A 24,775-nucleotide genomic window follows, 5' to 3' on the forward strand; every position below is an offset into this window, starting at 1 on the left:
TCCAACAGAGCACTTAGTAATAACCCCATTCCAACAGAGCACTTAGTAATAACCCCATTCCAACAGAGCACTTAGTAAAAAACACATTCCAACAGAGCACTTAGTAAAAACCCCATTCCAACAGAGCACTTAGTAAAAAAAACATTCCAACAGAGCACTTAGTAAAAACCCCATTCCAACAGAGCACTTAGTAATAACCCCATTCCAACAGAGCACTTAGTAAAAAACACATTCCAACAGAGCACTTAGTAAAAACCCCATTCCAACAGAGCACTTAGTAAAAAAAACATTCCAACAGAGCACTTAGTAAAAACCCCATTCCAACAGAGCACTTAGTAAAAACCCCATTCCAACAGAGCACTTAGTAAAAAACACATTCCAACAGAGCACTTAGTAAAAAACCCCATTCCAACAGAGCACTTAGTAAAAAAAAACATTCCAACAGAGCACTTAGTAAAAACCCCATTCCAACAGAGCACTTAGTAAAAAACCCATTCCAACAGAGCACTTAATAATAAACCCATTCCAACAGAGCACTTAGTAAAAAAAAACATTCCAACAGAGCAATTAATAATAACCCCATTCCAACAGAGCACTTAATAAAAAAAACATTCCAACAGAGCACTTAGTAATAACCCCATTCCAACAGAGCACTTAATAAAAAAAACATTCCAACAGAGCACTTTGTAAAAATAACATTCCAACAGAGCACTTAATAAAAAAAACATTCCAACAGAGCACTTTGTAAAAAAACATTCCAACAGAGCACTTAATAAAAAAAATATTCCAACAGAGCACTTTGTAAAAAAACATTCCAACAGAGCACTTAATAAAAAACACATTCCAACAGAGCACTTAATAAAAAAAACATTCCAACAGAGCACTTAATAAAAACCCATTCCAACAGAGCACTTAACAAAAAAATAATTCCAACAGAGCACTTAGTAATAACCCCATTCCAACAGAGCACTTAATAAAAAACCCATTCCAACAGAGCACTTAGTAAAAAACCCATTCCAACAGAGCACTTAGTAAAAAAAACATTCCAACAGAGCACTTAGTAGAAACCCCATTCCAACAGAGCACTTAGTAATAACCCCATTCCAACAGAGCACTTAGTAAAAACCCCATTCCAACAGACCACTTAGTAAAAAAAACCTTCCAACAGAGCACTTAGTAATAACCCCATTCCAACAGAGCACTTAGTAAAAACCCCATTCCAACAGAGCACTTAGTAATAACCCCATTCCAACAGAGCACTTAGTAAAAAAAACATTCCAACAGAGCACTTAGTAAAAACCCCATTCCAACAGAGCACTTAGTAAAAAAATAATTCCAACAGAGCACTTAGTAAAAACCCTATTCCAACAGAGCACTTAGTAAAAAAAACATTCCAACAGAGCACTTAGTAATAAACCCATTCCAACAGAGCACTTAGTAAAAAAAACATTCCAACAGAGCACTTAATAATAAACCCATTCCAACAGAGCACTTAGTAAAAAAAACATTCCAACAGAGCACTTAATAATAAACCCATTCCAACAGAGCACTTAGTAAAAACAACATTCCAACAGAGCACTTAGTAATAACCCCATTCCAACAGAGCACTTAATAAAAAAAACATTCCAACAGAGCACTTTGTAAAAATAACATTCCAACAGAGCACTTAATAAAAAAAACATTCCAACAGAGCACTTTGTAAAAAAACATTCCAACAGAGCACTTTGTAAAAAAACATTCCAACAGAGCACTTAATAAAAAACACATTCCAACAGAGCACTTAATAAAAAAAACATTCCAACAGAGCACTTAATAAAAACCCATTCCAACAGAGCACTTAATAAAAAAATCATTCCAACAGAGCACTTAGTAATAACCCCATTCCAACAGAGCACTTAATAAAAAACCCATTCCAACAGAGCACTTAGTAAAAACCCCATTCCAACAGAGCACGTAGTAAAAAAAACATTCCAACAGAGCACTTAATAATAAACCCATTCCAACAGAGCACTTAGTAAAAAAAACATTACAACAGAGCACTTAGTAATAAACCCATTCCAACAGAGCACTTAGTAAAAAAAACATTACAACAGAGCACTTAGTAATAAACCCATTCCAACAGAGCACTTAGTAAAAAAAACATTCCAACAGAGCACTTAGTAATAACCCCATTCCAACAGAGCACTTCGTTAAAAAAAACATTCCAACAGAGCACTTAATAATAAACCCATTCCAACAGAGCACTTAGTAATAACCCCATTCCAACAGAGCACTTTGTAAAAAAAACATTCCAACAGAGCACTTAATAAAAAAAACATTCCAACAGAGCACTTTGTAAAAAAACATTCCAACAGAGCACTTAATAAAAAACACATTCCAACAGAGCACTTAATAAAAAAAACATTCCAACAGAGCACTTAATAAAACCCCATTCCAACAGAGCACGTAGTAAAAAAAACATTCCAACAGAGCACTTAATAATAAACCCATTCCAACAGAGCACTTAGTAAAAAAAACATTCCAACAGAGCACTTAGTAATAAACCCATTCCAACAGAGCACTTAGTAAAAAAACCATTCCAACAGAGCACTTAGTAATAACCCCATTCCAACAGAGCACTTCGTTAAAAAAAACATTCCAACAGAGCACTTAATAATAAACCCATTCCAACAGAGCACTTAGTAATAACCCCATTCCAACAGAGCACTTCGTTAAAAAAAACATTCCAACAGAGCACTTTGTAAAAATAACATTCCAACAGAGCACTTAATAAAAAAAACACTTTCTGCCCAGAGAGAATGGAAGGAAAGGGGTTTCCTTGGTGTTTCCCACGGTCAGATAGAAGAAAGCATGTTGAAAGAGAGATGGTGTCACTAAGGTTATCAGGATCCGGACACAAGAAATACTGACAAGACACACAGCACTTAGTAAAAAACCCATTGCAACAGAGCACTTAGTAATAACCCCATTCCAACAGAGCACTTAGTAAAAAACACATTCCAACAGAGCACTTAGTAAAAACCCCATTCCAACAGAGCACTTAGTAAAAAACACATTCCAACAGAGCACTTAGTAAAAAAAACATTCCAACAGAGCACTTAGTAAAAAACCCATTGCAACAGAGCACTTAGTAATAACCCCATTCCAACAGAGCACTTAGTAAAAAACACATTCCAACAGAGCACTTAGTAATAACCACATTCCAACCGAGCACTTAGTAAAAAAAAACATTCCAACAGAGCACTTAGTAATAACCCCATTCCAACAGAGCACTTCGTTAAAAAAAACATTCCAACAGAGCACTTAATTAAAAAAAACATTCCAACAGAGCACTTTGTAAAAAAACATTCCAACAGAGCACTTAATTAAAAAAACATTCCAACAGAGCACTTTGTAAAAAAACATTCCAACAGAGCACTTCATAAAAAAAACATTCCAACAGAGCACTTAATAAAAAAAACATTCCAACAGAGCACTTCATAAAAAAAAACATTCCAACAGAGCACTTGGTAAAAACCCCATTCCAACAGAGCACTTAATAAAAAAAACATTCCAACAGAGCACTTAATAAAAACCCATTCCAACAGAGCACTTCATAAAAAAAACATTCCAACAGAGCACTTAATAAAAAAAACATTCCAACAGAGCACTTAATAAAAAAACATTCCAACAGAGCACTTAATAAAAAAAACATTCCAACAGAGCACTTCGTTAAAAAAAACATTCAAACAGAACACTTAGTAAAAAAAAACATTCCAACAGGACACTTAGTAAAAAAAAACATTCCAACAGAACACTTAGTAAAAACACCATTCCAACAGAACACTTAGTAAAAACACCATTCAAACAGAACACTTTGTAAAAACACCATTCAAACAGAACACTTAGTAAAAACACCACTCAAACAGAGCACTTTCCTTTATCCCCCTGACGAAGGCAAAGCTGAAAATGTCCCTACAGATCTAGAGGAAATAGAGGCTCTAAAAACCCACAACCAGCATCAAGTGAGTGCTGGACAATTTGTAGGCCTACAATGTATTTCATTTCTGCTTTCACTCTACCAGCCTAACTATACAATGAGTCTATAAAATAGACTTTGTGCCATACAACACTTGTGATTTAGGGTCTGTTTTACACAATGTGAGCGCAGACGTCTGTCTTGTGGCATGTAAACAGCACAGAGGAGTGCGCCAAGTGTGTAGAAGTAGGAGTAAACACGCATTAATGAATTCCATATTCTACTCTACTCACTGCCCTAGTTTCTCAGAGTGTGCCGGAGTGTGTGTGTGTGTTCTGTTCTTCTGTGTAATTATCTCTGTTTGTTATCCTATGAGAGGAAGTATGCATGCTCACTATCAGCACATATAAGAACATGAACTAATCCTATATCATGTCCCTTTTTCCCTCTCCTTGTTAGCAGGCAGTAAACGGAGGCGGAACAAATTATGCCCCAACTTTGACCATATGCTGCACAGCACAGTACAGCTCCATGACATCATGAAGCGTTACACTCTGCACAGCACTGATTTGAGTTTAAGGGTTTTGACTTGAATTAAAAAGGCATTTTAACCAGCGCTACTCTGACTACCAGGGGGAAATGTAGCATGCCAGCATAGTGTACAGTATACTTTGAGCAGACACACACACACACATTTTACTAGACACTCTTATCCAGAGCAACTAGGGTTAAGTGCCTAGCTCAAGGGCACATTGGCAGATGTTTCATCAAGTAGGCTTGGGATTCGAACCAACGCTCTTAACCGCTAGGCTACCTTCTGCCCTTAAACCTTAATTTAACCAGGCAGGGGTTATGTAGAGCATGAAAAGGGTTAACACTACAGAAACAGGATGGACCAGTGTGGGCTGAAGAGGGGTGAGATATGCAGAGGGTCCCCTCTTCAGCATCTGCTAATCTCTCACAGTTTAACTGCCAAACAGTTATTCTGCTTCTCTTCTCAAGACAAATGTTTACAACACATTTACATGGCCTTCGCCCCCTGCCTTGGGATGGGGCTGGAAGATTATCCTGTTTGGATTTGGTGTTTGTGTGTGAGATTGTGAGATTGTGTAAGTGTGTGTATCTCACCCCTCCTGTGTGTGTGTGTGTGTGTGGGGGGGGGGGGTTATCAAAATATACTGTGTGTGGGTTTTCTCTTGCATCGTGAAAGCAGTAGACCTATGGGATGCCATAGGCTGTAGTTTATCACTGTCACTTAAATACAGTTGAAGTCAGTAAGTAGTTTACACATAATTTTGCCAAATATATTTAAACTCAGATTTTCACAATTCCTGACATTTAATCCTAGTAAAAATTCCCTGTTTTAGGTCAGTTAGGATCACCACTTTATTTTAAGAATGTGAAATGTCAGAATAATAGTAGAGAGAATGATTTCTTTCAGCTTTAATTTCTTTCATCACATTCCCAGTGGGTCAGAAGTTTACACACACTCAATTAGTATTCGGTAGCATTGGGTTTAAATTGTTTAACTTGGGTCAAATGTTTTGTGTATCCTTCCACAAGATTCCCACAATAAGTTGGGTGAATTTTGGCCCATTCCTCCTGACAGAGCTGGTGTAACTGAGTCAGGTTTGTTGGCCTCCTTGCTCGCACACACTTTTTCAGTTCTGCCCACAAATGTTCTATAGGATTGAGGTCAGGGCTTTGTGATGGCCACTCCAATACCTTGACTTTGTTGTCTTTAAGCCATTTTGCCACAACTTTGGAAGTATGCTTGGGGTCATTGTCCATTTGGAAGACCCATTAGCAACCAAGCTATAACTTCCTGACTGATGTCTTGAGATGTTGCCTCATTATATCCACATCATTTTCCTTCCCCATGATGCCATCTATTTTGTGAAGTGTACCAGTCCCTCCTGCAGCAAAGCACCCCCACAACATGATGCTGCCACCCCCGTGCTTCATGGTTGGGATGGTGTTCTTCGGCTGCAAGCCGCCCCCGTTTTTCTCCAAACATAATGATTGTCATAACAGCCAAACAGTTCTATTTTTGTTTCATCAGACCAGAGGATATTTCTCCAAAAAGTACGATCTTTGTCTCCATGTGCAGTTGCAAACCATAGTCTGGCTTTTGTGTGGCGGTTTTGGAGCAGTGGCTTCTTCCTTGCTGAGCGGCCATTCAGGTTATGTCGATATAGGACTCGTTTTACTGTGGATATAGATACTTTTCTAACTGTTTCCTCCAACATCTTCACAAGGTCCTTTGCTGTTGTTCTGGGATTGATTTGCACTTTTCGCACCAAAGTACGTTCATCTCTAGGTGACAGAATGCGTCTCCTTCCTGAGAGGTATGATGGCTGCGTGGTCCCATGGTGTTTATACTTGCATTCTATTGTTTGTACAGATGAACATGGTACCTTCAGGCATTTGGAAATTAATCCCAAGGATGAACCAGACTTGTGGAGGTCTACAATTTTTTTTCTGAGGTCTTGGCTGATTTCTTTTGATTTTTCCATGTCAAGAAAAGAGGCACTGAGTTTGAATGTAGGCCTTGAAATACATCCACAGGTACACCTCCAATTGACTCAAATTATGGCAATTAGCCTATCAGAAGCTTCTAAAGCCATGGCATCCTTTTCTGGAATTTTCCAAGCAGTTTGAAGGCACAGTCAACTTAGTGTATGTAAACTTTTGACCCACTATAATTCTGATACAGTGAATTATAAGTGAAATAATATGTCTGTAAACAATTGTTGGAAAAATTACTTGTGTCATGCACAAAGTAGATGTCCTAACCAACTTGCCAAAACTATAGTTTGTTAACAAGAAATGTGTGGAGTGGTTGAAAAACGTGTTTTAATGACTCCAACCTAAGTGTATGTAAACTTCCAATTTCAACTGGAAAACCATTTGGAACGGATACCACTCTGAAGGATCTAATGAATGTTGCAAAAGTTCGCTTTCCTGGTTTAAAAATGATACCTTTATCTTATATTTTTTCACACGTCCAGGGCATTGAGCGGCTGTTTCAATATAACTGCTTTATAATGGAAAGAAGCGAAGCCTAGCTAGAGCTCCAGCACAAACTTCAAAACGACATTAAACACGAAGAAGCACTAAACATTGCATGCGTTTTTATGCATTCCTCACACTGAGGTCAATTACTATACACCCTCTTATTTGATGGATAATCATAATTTATTGTCCCACCTGATGATTAAGAAATATGAACAGTAACCATCCTCCACTAGGTCTCTTTATACCCTACCCCTGATGTAGCCCCATATCTGACAACAGTTGATAAAATACCATTGCATTTCTTAATACCTTAGTGTTGAAGGAAAATCAAGATCAATTGCTGATGATTAAATGCATGCATTGGTGGTTACAGTTGTATGCCTCGACTCATGCTTTACGGCGCATATCATATAGTCCCTAGCAGTACATGCACACATCACAGCAGATGATGGAACAGAGAGAGGGAAAGAGAGACGGTGATTGAATCATCGTGGGTCTTACCTTGATTGTCTTCGTCCATCTCGTGAATGCCGTGATGAGACAGTCCAGAAATCAGATCGGTGGGTCAAGTTTAGATGTCAAGGTAGACGTGTTTTTATTACTGTCTTTAAACGGTAGATAGGCTACGATCTATATCCTGTAATGACAGACCGACGACTCACAGGGAGCTGAGCTGTGCACAGTCGAAATGCAACAGCGAAAATATATTAATAACAAAAAAGCCTACCTTCATGAGAAATCTAGGGTACCACCAAATAAACATCCATGTATTACGATCAAAGATGTATAAGAAACGTTTCCAAGAATTGGATGTAATAAATCCGATGATAATAGTTATCCTGCCACTACTCTCTATCCAGGTTAGCCAACCTACTCCAATGCAGTCCAATGCAAAGGATAGCGGATTCTCTACATGGCTAAACGTTTACCACACGTCATCACTCCGCTCCGCCCCGGTGGTGACAGACAACCCCTCACCCTCAAAAAATGTTTCATTAGTTCCATGTATATTTCCATGTATATTTATATATATATATATATTAAAAACATATGAACAACTTAAGAAAATTTGCACTGATAGAAGATAAAGTCTCTATTTGGTGCAACAAGCTTAAACTGTCATTCGGCGGTGTAGGCAGAAATCCGTTGATGGCGGGGCCAGCAAAAATGTAGGTGGACCACAATTTGGGCACTCAAATCATCATTAAATTATCATAAAAACATAGCCTACCCTATACCCTACTGTAATCGGTCTAACACAACAAACCATCTAACATGTAATTTCGCATTACAGACCAGATAGTCTTGAAATCCAAGATTCTTGCATTTAACATAGGACTCACATAGACCCGAAACATAATAAACCATAGGCCTATAATTAATAGACTTTGAGATTAGAACATAATGCCCTGATATAACAGTAATAATCACAATAGGCAGCCATAGCCTATATAGACTAGAACAGTGGTCACCAACCTTTTCTTAGTCGAGATCACTTTATAAGTCAAAATCCGAGTGCAATTCTCTGCTGGGCGCGGGAGACCAAGTGCGCCTACAATGTATTGTGTGATATCAATTAAATGCCTATAGGGCCCAACTATAGCGCATGGGTGGAGAAGCATAGGGCAAAGTTATATTTCCAATTAAATTCGAGTCGAAGTGAAGCGTATTTCATGATTTCTGAAAGTCTTTAATAAATCAAATTGTATTTGTCACATGCGCCGAATTCAACAGGTGTAGACCATACCTTGTTTACGTACAAGACCGGGCTTGGGGGTAGAAGCTGTTAAGGAGCCTTTTGGACCTAGACTTGGCGCTCTGGTACCGCTTGCTTTGCTTGCGTTAGCAGAAAAAACAGCGTTGTAGTGCTGATCATTGTCTCTGAATGTACTGAAACTGTATTTAATGCGCTTGATTAGATCAATGCGATCAGTGATTGATAAAGAGGGGGACTGGAGGCCCTTTATGGCAAAATCACTGATATCAAATAAGTTGACATTTTATCCAACAAAAAATGTAACTGTGAGCTTTGTTTAGCCATTGTACTTGTTTTTGCTAGCCAAGTTGGCTCGTGAGTCTTAGCTAGATAGATCATGGGGAGTAGCCTACACAGTGTAGCCAAGCCTACACAGTGTAACAGTGTAGCCAAGCCTACACAGTGTAGCCAAGCCTACACAGTGATGGCTACTGTTTACTGCACATATGGTATCAGTGCAAGTGACAAGTGCCAGAACCTGCCCATTATTTTGCAAATTTTTAAGCTGATTGTTTTTTTTACAGTAAATAATCAAGCATAAATCCAATTCATTACATAGGCCTAAATTATTGATTTTATGTACAGCACTAGATTTTATGTAAGATGTCCTTGAGTGTCCTGACAGGCATCTGCCAAATAAAATGTGTTATTATTATTATTATTATTTCCCCACCTACCCACCCCCTTCCATCTGAGGGTGTATGTGTGTTTAAGCCAGTGCTTGACTTGGATTGAAATAGGTTCTAGTACTCATTTTGGGTGCAGGTACCGTTTATATTTACTATTGCACTAATATTCTATAGGAGGTGCAGGAACTCAAGCAGAATAACATTTGCGGTTCTGGTCCTGGTGAGCTCCTGCCCAAGTCTAGTGCTGTACTCAGGTAAAATAACAATTAATGTCCCGTTTGGAACACTGAACACTGATTGGGTGGGCTTGGCTTTCCAGTGGATGGCTCTGCACCCACCCAGGCCCACCAGTGCCTACGCCCCTTTGTCATTTGATGGTGATAATGACATTAATATATTCATCTTTCGTAATGTGTTTGGAATTTGCAAATGCACAATGAAATGGCATCATGTATGACACGATTATTGAATTGCTCTCAGAGTGTTGGCTCTAAGGATCAAATCAAAGTGTCTGCTGTATCTCTCTTATTTCTTTGGGGAATGTTAGAGGCTCCTCCCACTGGTGACATCACATATTAAACCAACAGTTAAACATAGTAAATTATTATATATATTCAGCATGTTACAGGAACTCCTGGCAGTTCCTCCTGTCAATCCTCAACATAGTACTGACATCATGACTTCAGTGCATCCGACCTGCAAGGGCACGTGTGACTCACTCACAGGAGTACATGTTAGGTCCACCTACACGTCCAGAGGACTCATGTCATTGCACAATGGCAGTTGAGAGGAAGAGCCATTGTACAGATTGGAAGGGCCAAGGGAGGGGAGGGTGCTCTGTTGTTACGTCTGGTTTAGACCTACTGCTTCAGGGTTTGGAGGAGGAGTGGATAGGATGAAAGACAGCATACAGTGAGAATTAAATGGGTTTCCAAGAAAAAACAGCCAAGTCTTGGGACAGATCCAATCCCTTAGAGTATAAAACAAATCTAATTTGGCCCCATACTGTTGGCTTACACTACTTCTTGCCTTTTCCCATCTCTCCTTAGTTACTGATACACAATGAATGTTATCCCATGAACCATACTGTGAGGATGGGAATACATTGGATCGCTTCCGTTTCATGGATTGCCAAAGGATTGTGTAACAATTATGGAAAACTGACCTCACTTCACCACACCCCTTACATCATTTCCACACTGACGCCTGTTGACAGTAGAACAGCCATGACATAACTATTACATAATGAAATTAGAAAGGGCAGCAGGTAGTCTAGTGGTTAGAGTGTTGGGTCAGTAATCGAAAGGTTGCTGATTAGAATTAGCTTTATCCTGCTAAACAACACATTTCACTGCACCTATCTGGTTTATGTGACAATAAAAAAAATGTATTTTTTTTAAAGAGGAAGTCAGTCGGCATTGATTGTTCCTTTAACTTGGTATGACTTTCTCTTACAGCTTCTCTTACACAAAGACAATATACCCTTATAATGTTTTACCTTTTTTTTTCATTCGTTCTCTTTCTCTTTATCATATCATGATATCTAGGCTAGTCCTACAGAGTATACAAATAGTAGTATAGTATACGAATACACATTGAATACACATACACTACTTATACAAAAGTAGAGGGACATCCCCAAATTAGTAGATTCAGCTATTTCAGCCACATCCATTGCTGACAGGTGTATAAAATCGAGCACACAGCAATGCAATCTTCATAGACAAACATTGGCTGTAGAATGGCCTTACTGAAGAGCTCAGTGACTTTCAACGTGGATGCTATCTTTCCAACAAGTCAGTTCATCAAATGTCTACTCTGGTCAAGTGTAAGCTCAGTTATTGTGAAGTGTAAATGTCTAGGAGCAGGCCACACAAGCTCATAGAACATTTGGTTATGTAGTGTAAAGTACATAGGATGATATGGATCATGATATCCACACAATATAATATAGGATCATACAAATTATGATATTCACATTCATTTATGCAATCACTGACACAGAAGACAACCAGGAGATGTTTATCTGACCAGGATAATGATGCAACTGTGCTGTCTGTAATGAACATGCGACAAGCGTTTACTGGAACAGAAAATGAATGGTCCTCTCACAAAGGCTGCAGGGGTAAACAAATGAAGATTCCTCCCTGCTTTTGAGCGTGGATGGTTACAGCTAATTCACAGAAAGACCCCATACAGTCCTATTGATATGCAGAGGCCTCCCTTAGCTAGAAGCACAAAGCAGTTTAGATTTCAAATCACGCCATATTATAAAGAAACTTAAGGGGAGAAAACTTTTTTGTGACACAGTTGAGAATCTTCCAGGAGTTTTAAGGGGTTATCTCCTTAGGGCAAGTCCTACAGTACTGTACATGATGTGTCAGATTTGGGAGATGATGAAGTTTGTATCAGAAGACAGTGAACAGAGGTTAGGCCAATATAGACTCAATCCCATCCTCCTGTACACACCAAATCAAACCTCCAGATTACCCTTGATGCTCCTTTCTTTCTCCTACTCCTTCTCTCGTCCTGTCTTTCCCCCTCTCCCTCTCTCCCCCCTTCTTCTTCTCCACTTCTCCTCACTCTTTTCCCTCCTCCTTCTATCTCTCTCTATTTCTCTCCCTCTCCTTCTCTTCCACTGTGACACAGCTGTTTTATCTCAGCTACAACAGAGGATGCCTGTGATGCAGAGAGTACTGCTAGCTGGTTTAAATGATGCACTGAGGACCACTCATCAAAGGAGAAGAACAGAGAGAAAAAATAGATCTAGAGTTCAATCCAACACACACACACACACACACACACACACACACACACACACACACACACACACACACACACACACACACACACACACACACACACACACACACACACACACACAGGGAGACAGTGTGGGGCCTCCATTTTGGAGAATGATTTCCTGTGTTGAGAACAGATGTCCGGCCTGGTCCAGGAAAGGCTCTGTTTCCCCCCCAGTTTTACTCCCTTTAAAAATGTTGCTGTGTGCGGTTGTGGAAGGGTGGAGTAATGAAAAGCACTCTCAATCAGACACAATTCCTGCTCTTTCTTGAAATCAATAAAAACTAATGTAATGGGTCTCAAATGTCTCAATCCATTGTCGTTGCTAAGGTACAGCTGAAGTCCATCCCCCCATGACATTTCTGTCGCCTTTTTTCATTTTCAAATGACTTTATTGTCTTGGATTTATGATACATTTTGATCCCCCCCACCCCCAACCAAACTGTCCAACTTAAAGCTATGTTTTTGTTGACAATCAGAGGCTAAAGGAACATCCACATGATGCTCTTCATTCCATATTTAGCTGGAGGCTGTCATGTTCCCTGAGGCAGCATATGTCTGTCAGATTAAGGCATCAGTCCTGGGGAATGGTGGGAAGCTGACCGAGTTAACATGGTCCGGTGTGTGGTTGTATGTGTGTGTGTGTGTGTGTGTGTCTGTGCGTGCGTGCGTGTGTGTGCGTGCGCGCGTGCGTGTGTGTGAGTTAACTTAGGCTGTGCTGAGCCGTCATATATGATAATATTCATCTGCCACCCTGCCTGGGAGCTGAACTGAGGTTTGCTACACAGCCTCCCCCCACCCCACTAGCAAGCCCTCACTGCTATCTGAATGCTGCCTTTTCAGTCTCTTGCACACTGTTCTGTCTATGAGATGTACACTTCCTTCTTTCAAGAAGACAGCGAGAATATATCCAATTTCTGCATGAAATGTTGCTCCCTTTTGAAGAATTTGTGGAGTCAGACCAACACTCATGTTTGATTTCCGTTCTCCAATGGACCAATATTGATGAAACATTACTTTCTAAAACAGTAGGGGACACACAGACATGTTTTCCTCAGCTAGTATATCTTGCGCTATTGCTGCTCTTGGTAAAGTCTAGGCAACATATTTGAGCAAGATAACATGTTACGTGACCCAGAAGGTTATAATGGGGTACCTCTTGACTTACAACCAACTGGCTGAGTCTCAGTCAACTGTCCAGGAAATACTGTGACTACCGTATCTCCAGTCACTCTGTGAGTTTTAGGGACTCTCCCTGAGTGTCCACATAATGTTGCTGCATGTCCATGACTGGCATTAGACTCAACAACCATGGTTGAATAGTTGTGAGAAACGGTTCATTGACAGAGAAATCAGATTGAATCCCATGGCAGTGATTTCCGGCAGGGCGGGAATATTGTGATATACAGTGCCTTGCGAAAGTATTCGGCCCCCTTGAACTTTGCGACCTTTTGCCACATTTCAGGCTTCAAACATAAAGATATAAAACTGTATGTTTTTGTGAAGAATCAACAACAAGTGGGACACAATCATTTATTGGATATTTCAAACTTTTTTAACAAATCAAAAACTGAAAAATTGGGTGTGCAAAATTATTCAGCCCCTGTACTTTCAGTGCAGCAAACTCTCTCCAGAAGTTCAGTGAGGATCTCTGAATGATCCAATGTTGACCTAAATGACTAATGATGATAAATACATCCACCTGTGTGTAATCAAGTCTTCGTATAAATGCACCTGCACTGTGATAGTCTCAGAGGTCCGTTAAAAGTGCAGAGAGCATCATGAAGATCAAGGAGCACACCAGGCAGGTCCGAGATACTGTTGTGAAGAAGTTTAAAGCCGGATTTGGATACAAAAAGATTTCCCAAGCTTTACACATCCCAAGGAGCACTGTGCAAGCGATAATATTGAAATGGAAGGAGTATCAGACCACTGCAAATCTACCAAGACCTGGCCGTCCCTCTAAACTTTCAGCTCATACAAGGAGAAGACTGATCAGAGATGCAGCCAAATGGCCCATGATCACTCTGGATGAACTGCAGAGATCTACAGCTGAGGTGGGAGAGTCTGTCCATAGGACAACAATCAGTTGTATATTGCACAAATCTGGCCTTTATGGAAGAGTGGCAAGAAGAAAGCCATTTCTTAAAGATATCCTTAAAAAGTGTCGTTTAAAGTTTGCCACAAGCCACCTGGGAGACACACCAAACATGTGGAAGAAGGTGCTCTGGTCAGATGAAACCAAAATTGAACTTTTTGGCAACAATGCAAAACGTTATGTTTGGCGTAAAAGCAACACAGCTCATCACCCTGAACACACCATCCCCACTGTCAAACATGGTGGTGGCAGCATCATGGTTTGGGCCTGCTTTTCTTCAGCAGGGACAGGGAAGATGGTTAAAATTGATGGGAAGATGGATGGAGCCAAATACAGGACCATTCTGGAAGAAAACCTGATGGAGTCTGCAAAAGACCTGAGACTGGGACGGAGATTTGTCTTCCAACAAGACAATGATCCAAAACATAAAGCAAAATCTACAATGGAATGGTTCAAAAATAAACATATCCAGGTGTTAGAATGGCCAAGTCAAAGTCCAGACCTGAATCCAATCGAGAATCTGTGGAAAGAACTGAAAACTGCTGTTCACAAATGCTCTCCATCCAACCTCACTGAGCTCGAGCTGTTTTGCAAGGAGGAATGGGAAAAAATTTCAGTCTCTCGATGTGCAAAACTGATAGAGACATACCCCAAGCGACTTACAGCTGTAATCGCAGCAAAAGGTGGCGCTACAAAGTATTAACTTAAGGGGGCTGAATAATTTTGCACGCCCAATTTTTCCGTTTTTGATTTGTTAAAAAAGTTTGAAATATCCAAAAATGTCGTTCCACTTCATGATTGTGTCCCACTTGTTGTTGACACTGTTGATTCTTCACAAAAAAATACAGTTTTATATCTTTATGTTTGAAGCCTGAAATGTGGCAAAAGGTCGCAAAGTTCAAGGGGGCCGAATACTTTCGCAAGGCACTGTATTTGTAAAGAATGTGGAAAGTGATGAGTCACTAAGTCAGCTGAGTTTAAGGATGAACCACCTGTCTTGTCACAAGTCACAGATCAGCCATCCACATCCACACTCATTAGATCAAATCAGTGCCTTTTTACAGTAACTTTTGAATGTTTTCTTCTTACAACGTTTAGGGGGTAGCTCATAGCTCAGACTCATCGGACATGGAAAAAAGCATGCCCATCTACTCTCCAAGAACTACTGTACTCCACCGTAGTTCTAAAGCAAATGAAAACATCTGAGTACGTGTGTCTACCCACTACACCACACACAGTGAAGTGAATGTGATAAGCTTCCTTTCTCACAGAGGGAGTGAGAGGGTGAAACGGTCAGACGAGGGAGTGGGAGACAGAGCTGGAGGGAAAGGGAAATGTGGGGGACATCCTTCCTTCTCACAATGTGATGACCTTAGACCTAAAGTAGAGCAAGGCTACTGGACAGGACACCTGCTGGACAGGACACTTCCCATCCCCCTACAAACAGGAACATTCCTTCTACTGTATAATTTAATTTGGATCTGATTTGTATTTGAGGTGTGTTTGCGAAACGGCACAGTTCACAGTTGAGCAGGACGCATCACTGAAACGGTGGTTACTGGTTATGGCTGAATTGTTTCTCACTGAAATGTCCTGGTTGCTGATTAATAATGCAACAACAAATAACTCTGCTGCTGGTTGATGAATGTGCTTCCATACGTTAAACACCTCATTACAAAATACGTTTCTCACACAAACAGCCTAATGATCATGTACTTTCATTAGTAGGTCTATTTTCATGCAGGCAGCCTCACAGCAAGAGCCTCTGGCTTACATACAACAATGAGGTTGCATACACAGTAGGGAATCCTTCTGCCACCATTATAGAAGAGCGAGATACGGTTTATGACTATAATCCATGAAGTAACCAGGGAAGGGTAAAGCTAGAGGGGGTTTGTTAGGGGAAGAACAAATAAAGATGATAGAAGTTCATTTGAGATGCAAAGACAACATTTCCGGTGCAGATTTACTGCGCTGTATATTTTCAAAGTGTTGACACAGCTGTATATGACTTTCCATCAGGCAGCGCTGGAATAGAGAAAGCCTTTGTGGATGTGTGTATGCATATGTGTGTGTGTGCGTGCGAGCGTGTATCCTGCTGAGATGGTTGGCTTGGCTGGACAGGCTGTCATGGACTGGCAGGTATTATTCTTTGGTGACTGAGACGACCATGGTATATGGCTTGCATCGTTTTCATGCTCATCAAACCATTCAGTGACCACTCGTGCTCAGTGGATGGCAGCATTGTCATCCTATGGGGGCACAGCCATGGTAGCTAAAATAATGTCCTGCACAGGATTTTTATAAATGGCCCTAACTAAGCATGATGGGATGTTATTTGCTTAATTAAATCAGGAACCACACCTGTGTGGAAGCATCTGCTTTCAATATACTTTGTATCCAACATTTACTCAAGTGTTTCCATATTATTTTGGTAGTTACCTGTACATTTGTAATGGAGTTGGCCAGACTGATCCGTGGAGAAATGACATCAAACTAGAATGAATAAATGTTGGTCCTTGGACCATGCACGTGTTCCTCTTTTTTAATTGGCTAATGTCTCTTTCGGCCAATTAGACTTTTGTCCGTAAAAATGGATGAAAGTATGGTGCTTTCAAAACAAATGGGAACTCAGAAAAAAATAGGTCAAATGATGATGTCAGTGATATGCAGGTCGGAATGTTGGCGTTCTAGAAAGATGCCCGAGTTTCCGACTTGAAATTCCGAGTTGGATGACCATTCAAAAGATTTTTCCCATTCCCATTTTTTTCAGAGTTCTCAGTTGTCTTGAGCGCACTGAAGTCGGTGATTTCAGAGTTCCCAGTTGTTTTGAATGCTGCAATTGTAAGGATATGGACTCGTCATCTCCTCTGACTGTCAACTTAACGCCTCATTTCCACCAGATGCATCAAACTCTTTGGTTCTGGCGGAAGTCATTCATTGTCAATGGAGCAGTCCGAAACGTTATGTTGGGGGTGTCGCACTAGGCTGCGGTGCGTTCAGCATTGATTTACCATGCGGTGATACAAACGAAAGTTGAAAAGCTTGTTGGAGTCTGCTTGTGCAGGCCTACTGTCGTTTGTATCACCGCATGGTAAATCAATGCTGAACTCATGAGGTACAGAACGCACCGCAGCCTAGTGCGAGACCCCCAACATAGCATTTCAGACTGCTCCATTGACAATGAATGCCAGAACGCAAAGAGTTTGATGCATCTGGTGGACATGAGGCGTTAAGTTGATGGTCAGTTGAGATGACACGTCCATATCCTTACTCACTACTGTAAATTGGTCTGGATAAAAATCAGTGAGCCAGTCACACACAGCCTACACTTACATAGAATTTCTTTGAAAATCCATCAGAAATCCTATACCGACATGACTGCGTCATTGTATAGACCAGGGTTTCCCAAAGTTGGTCCTGTGGCCATACACTACACAGCTGGTTCAAATAACTCAAGCTTTATGATGAGTAGGTTAATCAGCTCTGTAGTGCTAGGGCAAAACCAAAACTTTCACTCAGAGGGGGTAGGACCGACTTTGGGAAACCCTGGTATAGATAGATATATTTTTAATTTTTTTATTTCACATTTATTTAACCAGGTAGGCAAGTTGAGAACAAGTTCTCATTTACAATTGCGATCTGGCCAAGATAAAGCAAAGCAGTTCGACACATACAACAACACAGAGTTACACACGGAGTAAAACAAACATACTGTCAATAATACAGTATAAACAAGTCTATATACAATGTGAGCGAATGAGGTGAGATAATGGAGGTAAAGGCAATAAAAAAAAGGCCATGCTGGCAAAGTAAATACAATATAGCAAGTAAAACACTGGAATGGTAGATTTGCAGTGGAAGAATGTGCAAAGTAGAAATAAAAATAATGGGGTGCAAAGGAGCAAAATAAATAAATAAAATAAATACAGTAGGGAAAGAGGTACAGTGCCTTGCGAAAGTATTCGGCCCCCTTGAACTTTGCGACCTTTTGCCACATTTCAGGCTTCAAACATAAAGATATAAAACTGTATTTTTTTGTGAAGAATCAACAACAAGTGGGACACAATCATGAAGTGGAACGACATTTATTGGATATTTCAAACTTTAATAACAAATCAAAAACTGAAAAATTGGGCGTGCAAAATTATTCAGCCCCCTTAAGTTAATACTTTGTAGCGCCACCTTTTGCTGCGATTACAGCTGTAAGTCGCTTGGGGTATGTCTCTATCAGTTTTGCACATCGAGAGACTGACATTTTTTCTCATTCCTCCTTGCAAAACAGCTCGAGCTCAGTGAGGTTGGATGGAGAGCATTTGTGAACAGCAGTTTTCAGTTCTTTCCACAGATTCTCGATTGGATTCAGGTCTGGACTTTGACTTGGCCATTCTAACACCTGGATATGTTTATTTTTGAACCATTCCATTGTAGATTTTGCTTTATGTTTTGGATCATTGTCTTGTTGAAAGACAAATCTCCGTCCCAGTCTCAGGTCTTTTGCAGACTCCATCAGGTTTTCTTCCAGAATGGTCCTGTATTTGGGTCCATCCATCTTCCCATCAATGTTAACCATCTTCCCTGTCCCTGCTGAAGAAAAGCAGGCCCAAACCATGATGCTGCCACCACCATGTTTGACAGTGGGGATGGTGTGTTGCTTTTACGCCAAACATAACGTTTTGCATTGTTGCCAAAAAGTTCCATTTTGGTTTCATCTGACCAGAGCACCTTCTTCCACATGTTTGGTGTGTCTCCCAGGTGGCTTGTGGCAAACTTTAAACAACACTTTTTATGGATATCTTTAAGAAATGGCTTTCTTCTTGCCACTCTTCCATAAAGGCCAAATTTGTGCAATATACGACTGATTGTTGTCCTATGGACAGAGTCTCCCACCTCAGCTGTAGATCTCTGCAGTTCATCCAGAGTGATCATGGGCCTCTTGGCTGCATCTCTGATCAGTCTTCTCCTTGTATGAGCTGAAAGTTTAGAGGGACGGCCAGGTCTTGGTAGATTTGCAGTGGTCTGATACTCCTTCCATTTCAATATTATCGCTTGCTCAGTGCTTCTTGGGATGTTTAAAGCTTGGGAAATCTTTTTGTATCCAAATCCGGCTTTAAACTTCTTCACAACAGTATCTCGGACCTGCCTGGTGTGTTCCTTGTTCTTCATGATGCTCTCTGCACTTTTAACGGACCTCTGAGACTATCACAGTGCAGGTGCATTTATACGGAGACTTGATTACACACAGGTGGATTGTATTTATCATCATTAGTCATTTAGGTCAACATTGGATCATTCAGAGATCCTCACTGAACTTCTGGAGAGAGTTTGCTGCACTGAAAGTAAAGGGGCTGAATAATTTTGCACGCCCAATTTTTCAGTTTTTGATTTGTTAAAAAAGTTTGAAATATCCAATAAATGTCGTTCCACTTCATGATTGTGTCCCACTTGTTGTTGATTCTTCACAAAAGAATACAGTTTTATATCTTTATGTTTGAAGCCTGAAATGTGGCAAAAGGTCGCAAAGTTCAAGGGGGCCGAATACTTTCGCAAGGCACTGTAGTTGTTTGGGCTAAATTATAGGTGGGCTATGTACAGGTGCAGTAATCTTTGAGCTGCTCTGACAGCTGGTGCTTAAAGCTAGTGAGGGAGATAAGTGTTTCCAGTTTCAGAGATTTTTGTGGTTCGTTCCAGTCATTGGCAGCAGAGAACTGGAAGGAGAGGCGGCCAAAGAAATAATTGGTTTTGGGGGTGACCAGTGAGATATACCTGCTGGAGCGCGTGCTACAGGTGGGTGATGCTATGGTGACCAGCGAGCTGAGGTAAGGGGGGACTTTACCTAGCAGGGTCTTGTAGATGACATGGAGCCAGTGGGTTTGGCGATGAGTATGAAGTGAGGGCCAGCCAACGAGAGCGTACAGGTCGCAATGGTGGGTGGTATATGGGGCTTTGGTGACAAAACGGATGGCACTGTGATAGACTGCATCCAATTTATTGAGTAGGGTATTGGAGGCTATTTTGTAAATGACATCGCCGAAGTCGAGGATTGGTAGGATGGTCAGTTTTACAAGGGTATGTTTGGCAGCATGAGTGAAGGATGCTTTGTTGCGAAATAGGAAGCCAATTCTAGATTTAACTTTGGATTGGAGATGTTTGATGTGGGTCTGGAAGGAGAGTTTACAGTCTAACCAGACACCTAGGTATTTGTAGTTGTCCACGTATTCTAAGTCAGAGCCGTCCAGAGTAGTGATGTTGGACAGGGGGGCAGGTGCAGGCAGCAATGGGTTGAAGAGCATGCATTTAGTTTTACTTGTATTTAAGAGCAGTTGGAGGCCACAGAAGGAGAGTTGTATGGCATTGAAGCTTGCCTGGAGGGTTGTTAACACAGTGTCCAAAGAAGGGCCAGAAGTATACAGAATGGTGTCGTCTGCGTAGAGGTGGATCAGAGACTCACCAGCAGCAAGAGAGACATCATTGATAAATACAGAGAAGAATGCCAGAGGTCCGGACAACAGACCCTCCGATTTGACACACTGAACTCAGAGAAGTGGTTGGTGAACCAGGCGAGGCAATCATTTGAGAAACCAAGGCTGTCGAGTCTGCCGATGAGGATGTGGTGATTGACAGAGTCGAAAGCCTTGGCCAGATTAATGAATACAGCTGCACAGTAATGTTTCTTATCGATGGCGGTTAAGATATCGTTTAGGACCTTGAGCGTGGCTGAGTTGCACCCATGACCAGCTCTGAAACCAGATTGCATAGCAGAGAGGATATGCTGAGATTCGAAATGGTCTGTTTGTTCACTTGGCTTTCGAAGACCTTAGAAAGGCAGGGTAGAATATAGGTCTGTAGCAGTTTGGGTCAAGAGTGTCCTCCCCTTTGAAGAGGGGGATGACCTCAGCTGCTTTCCAATCTTTGGGAATCTCAGACAACACGAAAGAGAGGTTGAACAGGCTAGTAATAGGGGTGGCAACAATTTCGGCAGATCATTTTAGAAAGAAAGGGTCTAGATTGTCTAGCCCGGCTGATTTGTAGGGGTCCAGATTTTGCAGCTCTTTCAGAACATCAGCTGACTGGATTTGGGAGAAGGAGAAATGGGGAAGGCTTGGGAGAGTTGCTGTGGGGGGTGCAGTGCTGTTGCAGTGCTGTTGACGAAGGTAGGGGTAGCCAGGTGGAAAGCATGGCCAGCCGTCGAAAAATGCTTATTGAAATTCTCAATTATAGTGGATTTATCAGTGGTGACAGTGTTTCCTATCTTCAGTGCAGTGGGCAGCTGGGAGGAGGTGTTATTGTTCTCCATGGAATTTACAGTGTCCCAGAACTTTTTTGAGTCAGTGTTGCAGGAAGCAAATTTCTGCTTGAAAAAGCTAGCCTTGGCTTTTCTAACTGCCTGTGTATAATGGTTTCTAGCTTCCCTGAAAAGCTGCATATCACGGGGGCTGTTCGATGCTAATGCAGAACGCCATAGGATGTTTTTGTGTTGGTTAAGGGCAGTCAGGTCTGGGGAGAACCAAGGGCTACACTTCGTGGAAAGGAAATGCAAGAGCGCAACCACATGACCTCCACAAACTGAAATGGTCCACCCACACAGACAGTGCTGTGAAGAAGGCGCAAGAAATTTGGCTTGTCACCTAAAACCCTCACAAACTTTTACATATGCACAATTGAGCGCATCCTGTTGGGCTGCATCACCACCTGGTACGGCAACTGCACCACCCATAACAGCATCGCTCTCCAGAGGTTGGGGCGGTCTGCACAATGCATCACCGGGGGCAAACTACCTGGCCTCCAGGACACCTACAGCACCTGATGTCACAGGAAGGCCAAAAAGATCATCAAGGACAACAACCACCCGAGCCACTGCCTGTTCACCCTTTTACCATCCAGGAGGTGAGGTCAGTACAGGTGCATCAAAGCTGAGACAGAGAGACTGAAAAATAGCCTCTATCTCAAGGCCATCAGACTGTTAAACAGTCATCACTAACATAGAGAGGTTGCTGCCTTCATACAGACTTGAAATCATTGGCGACTTTAATAAATGGATTGATTACTAGTCATTTTAACAATGCCACTTTAATACATTTTACATATCTTGCATTACTCATCTCATATGTATATGCTGTATTTTATACCATCTTGCCTATTCTGCTCGGTCACTTCTCATCCATAAATGTATATATTCTTATTCCATTCCTTTACTTAGATTTGTGTGTATTAGGTAGTTGTTGTGGAATTGTTAGATCACTTGTTAGATATTGCTGCACTGTTGGAACTAGAAGCACAAGCATTTCGCTACACTCGCAATAACATTACATTGCTACCTGACAACTTTACGGTTTTTACTTTTTAATTACCGTTTATATTTTTAGTTTTTCCCTCACTCAACTTTTTTTCATTCAACTTTTTCACTCCGGACGTTTTATCTGAATATGGTTCGTCAGGACCTCCACCAGCCGAAGCTAAGTAGTGACATTAACATGATGCCTTCTAATTGCAGTCGCTGTACTCATAATATACAGGAGAACGATCGCCTTACGGCGAGGATAGCTGTGCTACGAGCCCAGCTTCAGACGCAATCGTTAGGCATGGGTAATTTCAGTGTAGGAAAGGATGAAACAGCGTCTGTGCCACCAGTAAGTACAGATAGTAACGTTAGTATAAATCCCCTCGCACGGTCCCAGCAGCCGGACAACTTTCTCACGGTTTCTGGAGGGAAATGTTGTAGGAATGCTCAACCGGTGTCGCTCATTCAGCAGACAGAAACTTTCAACCGGTTTTCCCCATTAAGCAGTGAGTCGGAGTCTAAGGCCGAGCCTTCTCTAGTTCTACTCCTCCCGTTACGGGGTCTGAGACGCCGAAGGCTCCCACCATTAGCTTGACAAATTGAATACCCTAGTCATTGGCGACTCCATTACCCGCAGTATTAGACTTAAAACGAATCATCCAGCTATCATTCACTTTTTACCAGGGGGCAGGGCTCCGACGTAAAGGCTAATCTGAAGATGGTGCTGGCTAAAGCTAAAACTGGCGAGTGTAGAGAGTATAGGGATATTGTTATCCACGTCGGCACCAACGATGTTAGGATGAAACAGTCAGAGGTCACCAAGCGCAACATAGCTTCAGCCTGTAAATCAGCTAGAAAGATGTGTCGGCATCGAGTAATTGTCTCTGGCCCCCTCCCAGTTAGGGGGAGTGATGAGCTCTACAGCAGTCTCACAACTCAATCGCTGGTTGAAAACTGTTTTCTGCCCCTCCCAAAAGATAGAATTTGTAGGTAATTGGCCCTCTTTCTGGGACTCACCCACAAATAGGACCAAGCCTGGCCTGTTGAGGAGTGACGGGCTCCATCCTAGCTGGAGGGGTGCACTCATCTTATCTACCAACATAGACAGGGCTCTAGCTCCACAATGAAATAGGGTGCAGGTCAGGCAGCAGGCTGTTAGCCAGCCTGCCAGCTTAGTGGAGTCTGCCACTAGCACAGTCAGTGTAGTCAGCTCAGCTATCCCCATTCAGACCGTGTCTGTGCCTCGACCTAGGTTGGGCAAAACTAAACATGGCGGTGTTCGCTTTAGCAATCTCACTAGAATAAAGACCTCCCCCATTCCTGCCATTATTGAAAGAGATCATGATACCTCACATCTCAAAATAGGGCTACTTAATGTTAGATCCCTCACTTCGAAGGCAGTTATAGTCAATGCACTAATCACTGATCATAATCTTGATGTGATTGGCCTGACTGAAACATGGCTTAAGCCTGATGAATTTACTGTGTTAAATGAGGCCTCACATCCTGGTTACACTAGTGACCATATCCCCCGTGCATCCCGCAAATGTGGAGGTGTTGCTAACATTTACAATAGCAAATTTCAATTTACAAAAAAAACTACTACGTTTTCGTCTTTTGAGCTTCTAGTCATGAAAGCTATGCAGCCTACTCAATCACTTTTTATAGCTACTGTTTACAGGTCTCCTGGGCCATATACAGCGTTCCCCACTGAGTTCCCTGAATTCCTATCGGACCATGTAGCCATAGTAGATAATATTCTAATTTTTGGTGATTTTAATATTCACGTGGAAAAGTCCACAGACACACTCAAAAAGGCTTTCGGAGCCTTCATCGACTCAGTGGGTTTTGTCCAACATGTGGACCTACTCAATGGCACAGTCATACTCTGGACCTAGTTTTGTCCCATGAAATAAATGTTGTGGATCTTAATGTTTTTCCTCATAATCCTGGACTATCGGACCACCATTTTATTACGTTTGCAATCACAACAAATAATCTGCTCAGACCCCAACCAAGGAGCATCAAAAGTCATGCTATAAATTCTCAGACAACCCAAAGATTTCCTTGATGCCCTTCCAGACTCCCTCTGCCTACCCAAGGACGTCAGAGGACAAAAATCAGTTAACCACCTAACTGAGGAACTCAATTTAACCTTGCGCAAAAGCCTAGATGCAGTTGCACCCCTAAAAACTAAAAAGATTTGTCACAAGAAACTAGCTCCCTGGTATAC

The 24,775-nt window shown here is 41.4% G+C and overlaps 1 protein-coding gene across 1 annotated transcript in view; it reads right to left on the minus strand.

Annotated features, from left to right (window-relative positions):
- The window catches only part of LOC110499201 (cytohesin-3), a 40,436-nt gene extending 32,557 nt beyond the window's left edge, over positions 1–7,879 (minus strand). The window contains exon 1 of the mRNA XM_036956030.1: positions 7,478–7,879. Coding sequence (XP_036811925.1) covers positions 7,478–7,496 — 19 coding nt within the window. The 5' untranslated portion in view covers positions 7,497–7,879. The remainder of the gene's footprint in view (positions 1–7,477) is intronic.
- Between the last annotated feature and the right edge of the window lie 16,896 nt (positions 7,880–24,775).

The sequence above is a fragment of the Oncorhynchus mykiss genome, chromosome 20, assembly GCF_013265735.2.
Source record: "Oncorhynchus mykiss isolate Arlee chromosome 20, USDA_OmykA_1.1, whole genome shotgun sequence".
Classification (NCBI taxonomy): Eukaryota; Metazoa; Chordata; class Actinopteri; order Salmoniformes; family Salmonidae; genus Oncorhynchus; species Oncorhynchus mykiss.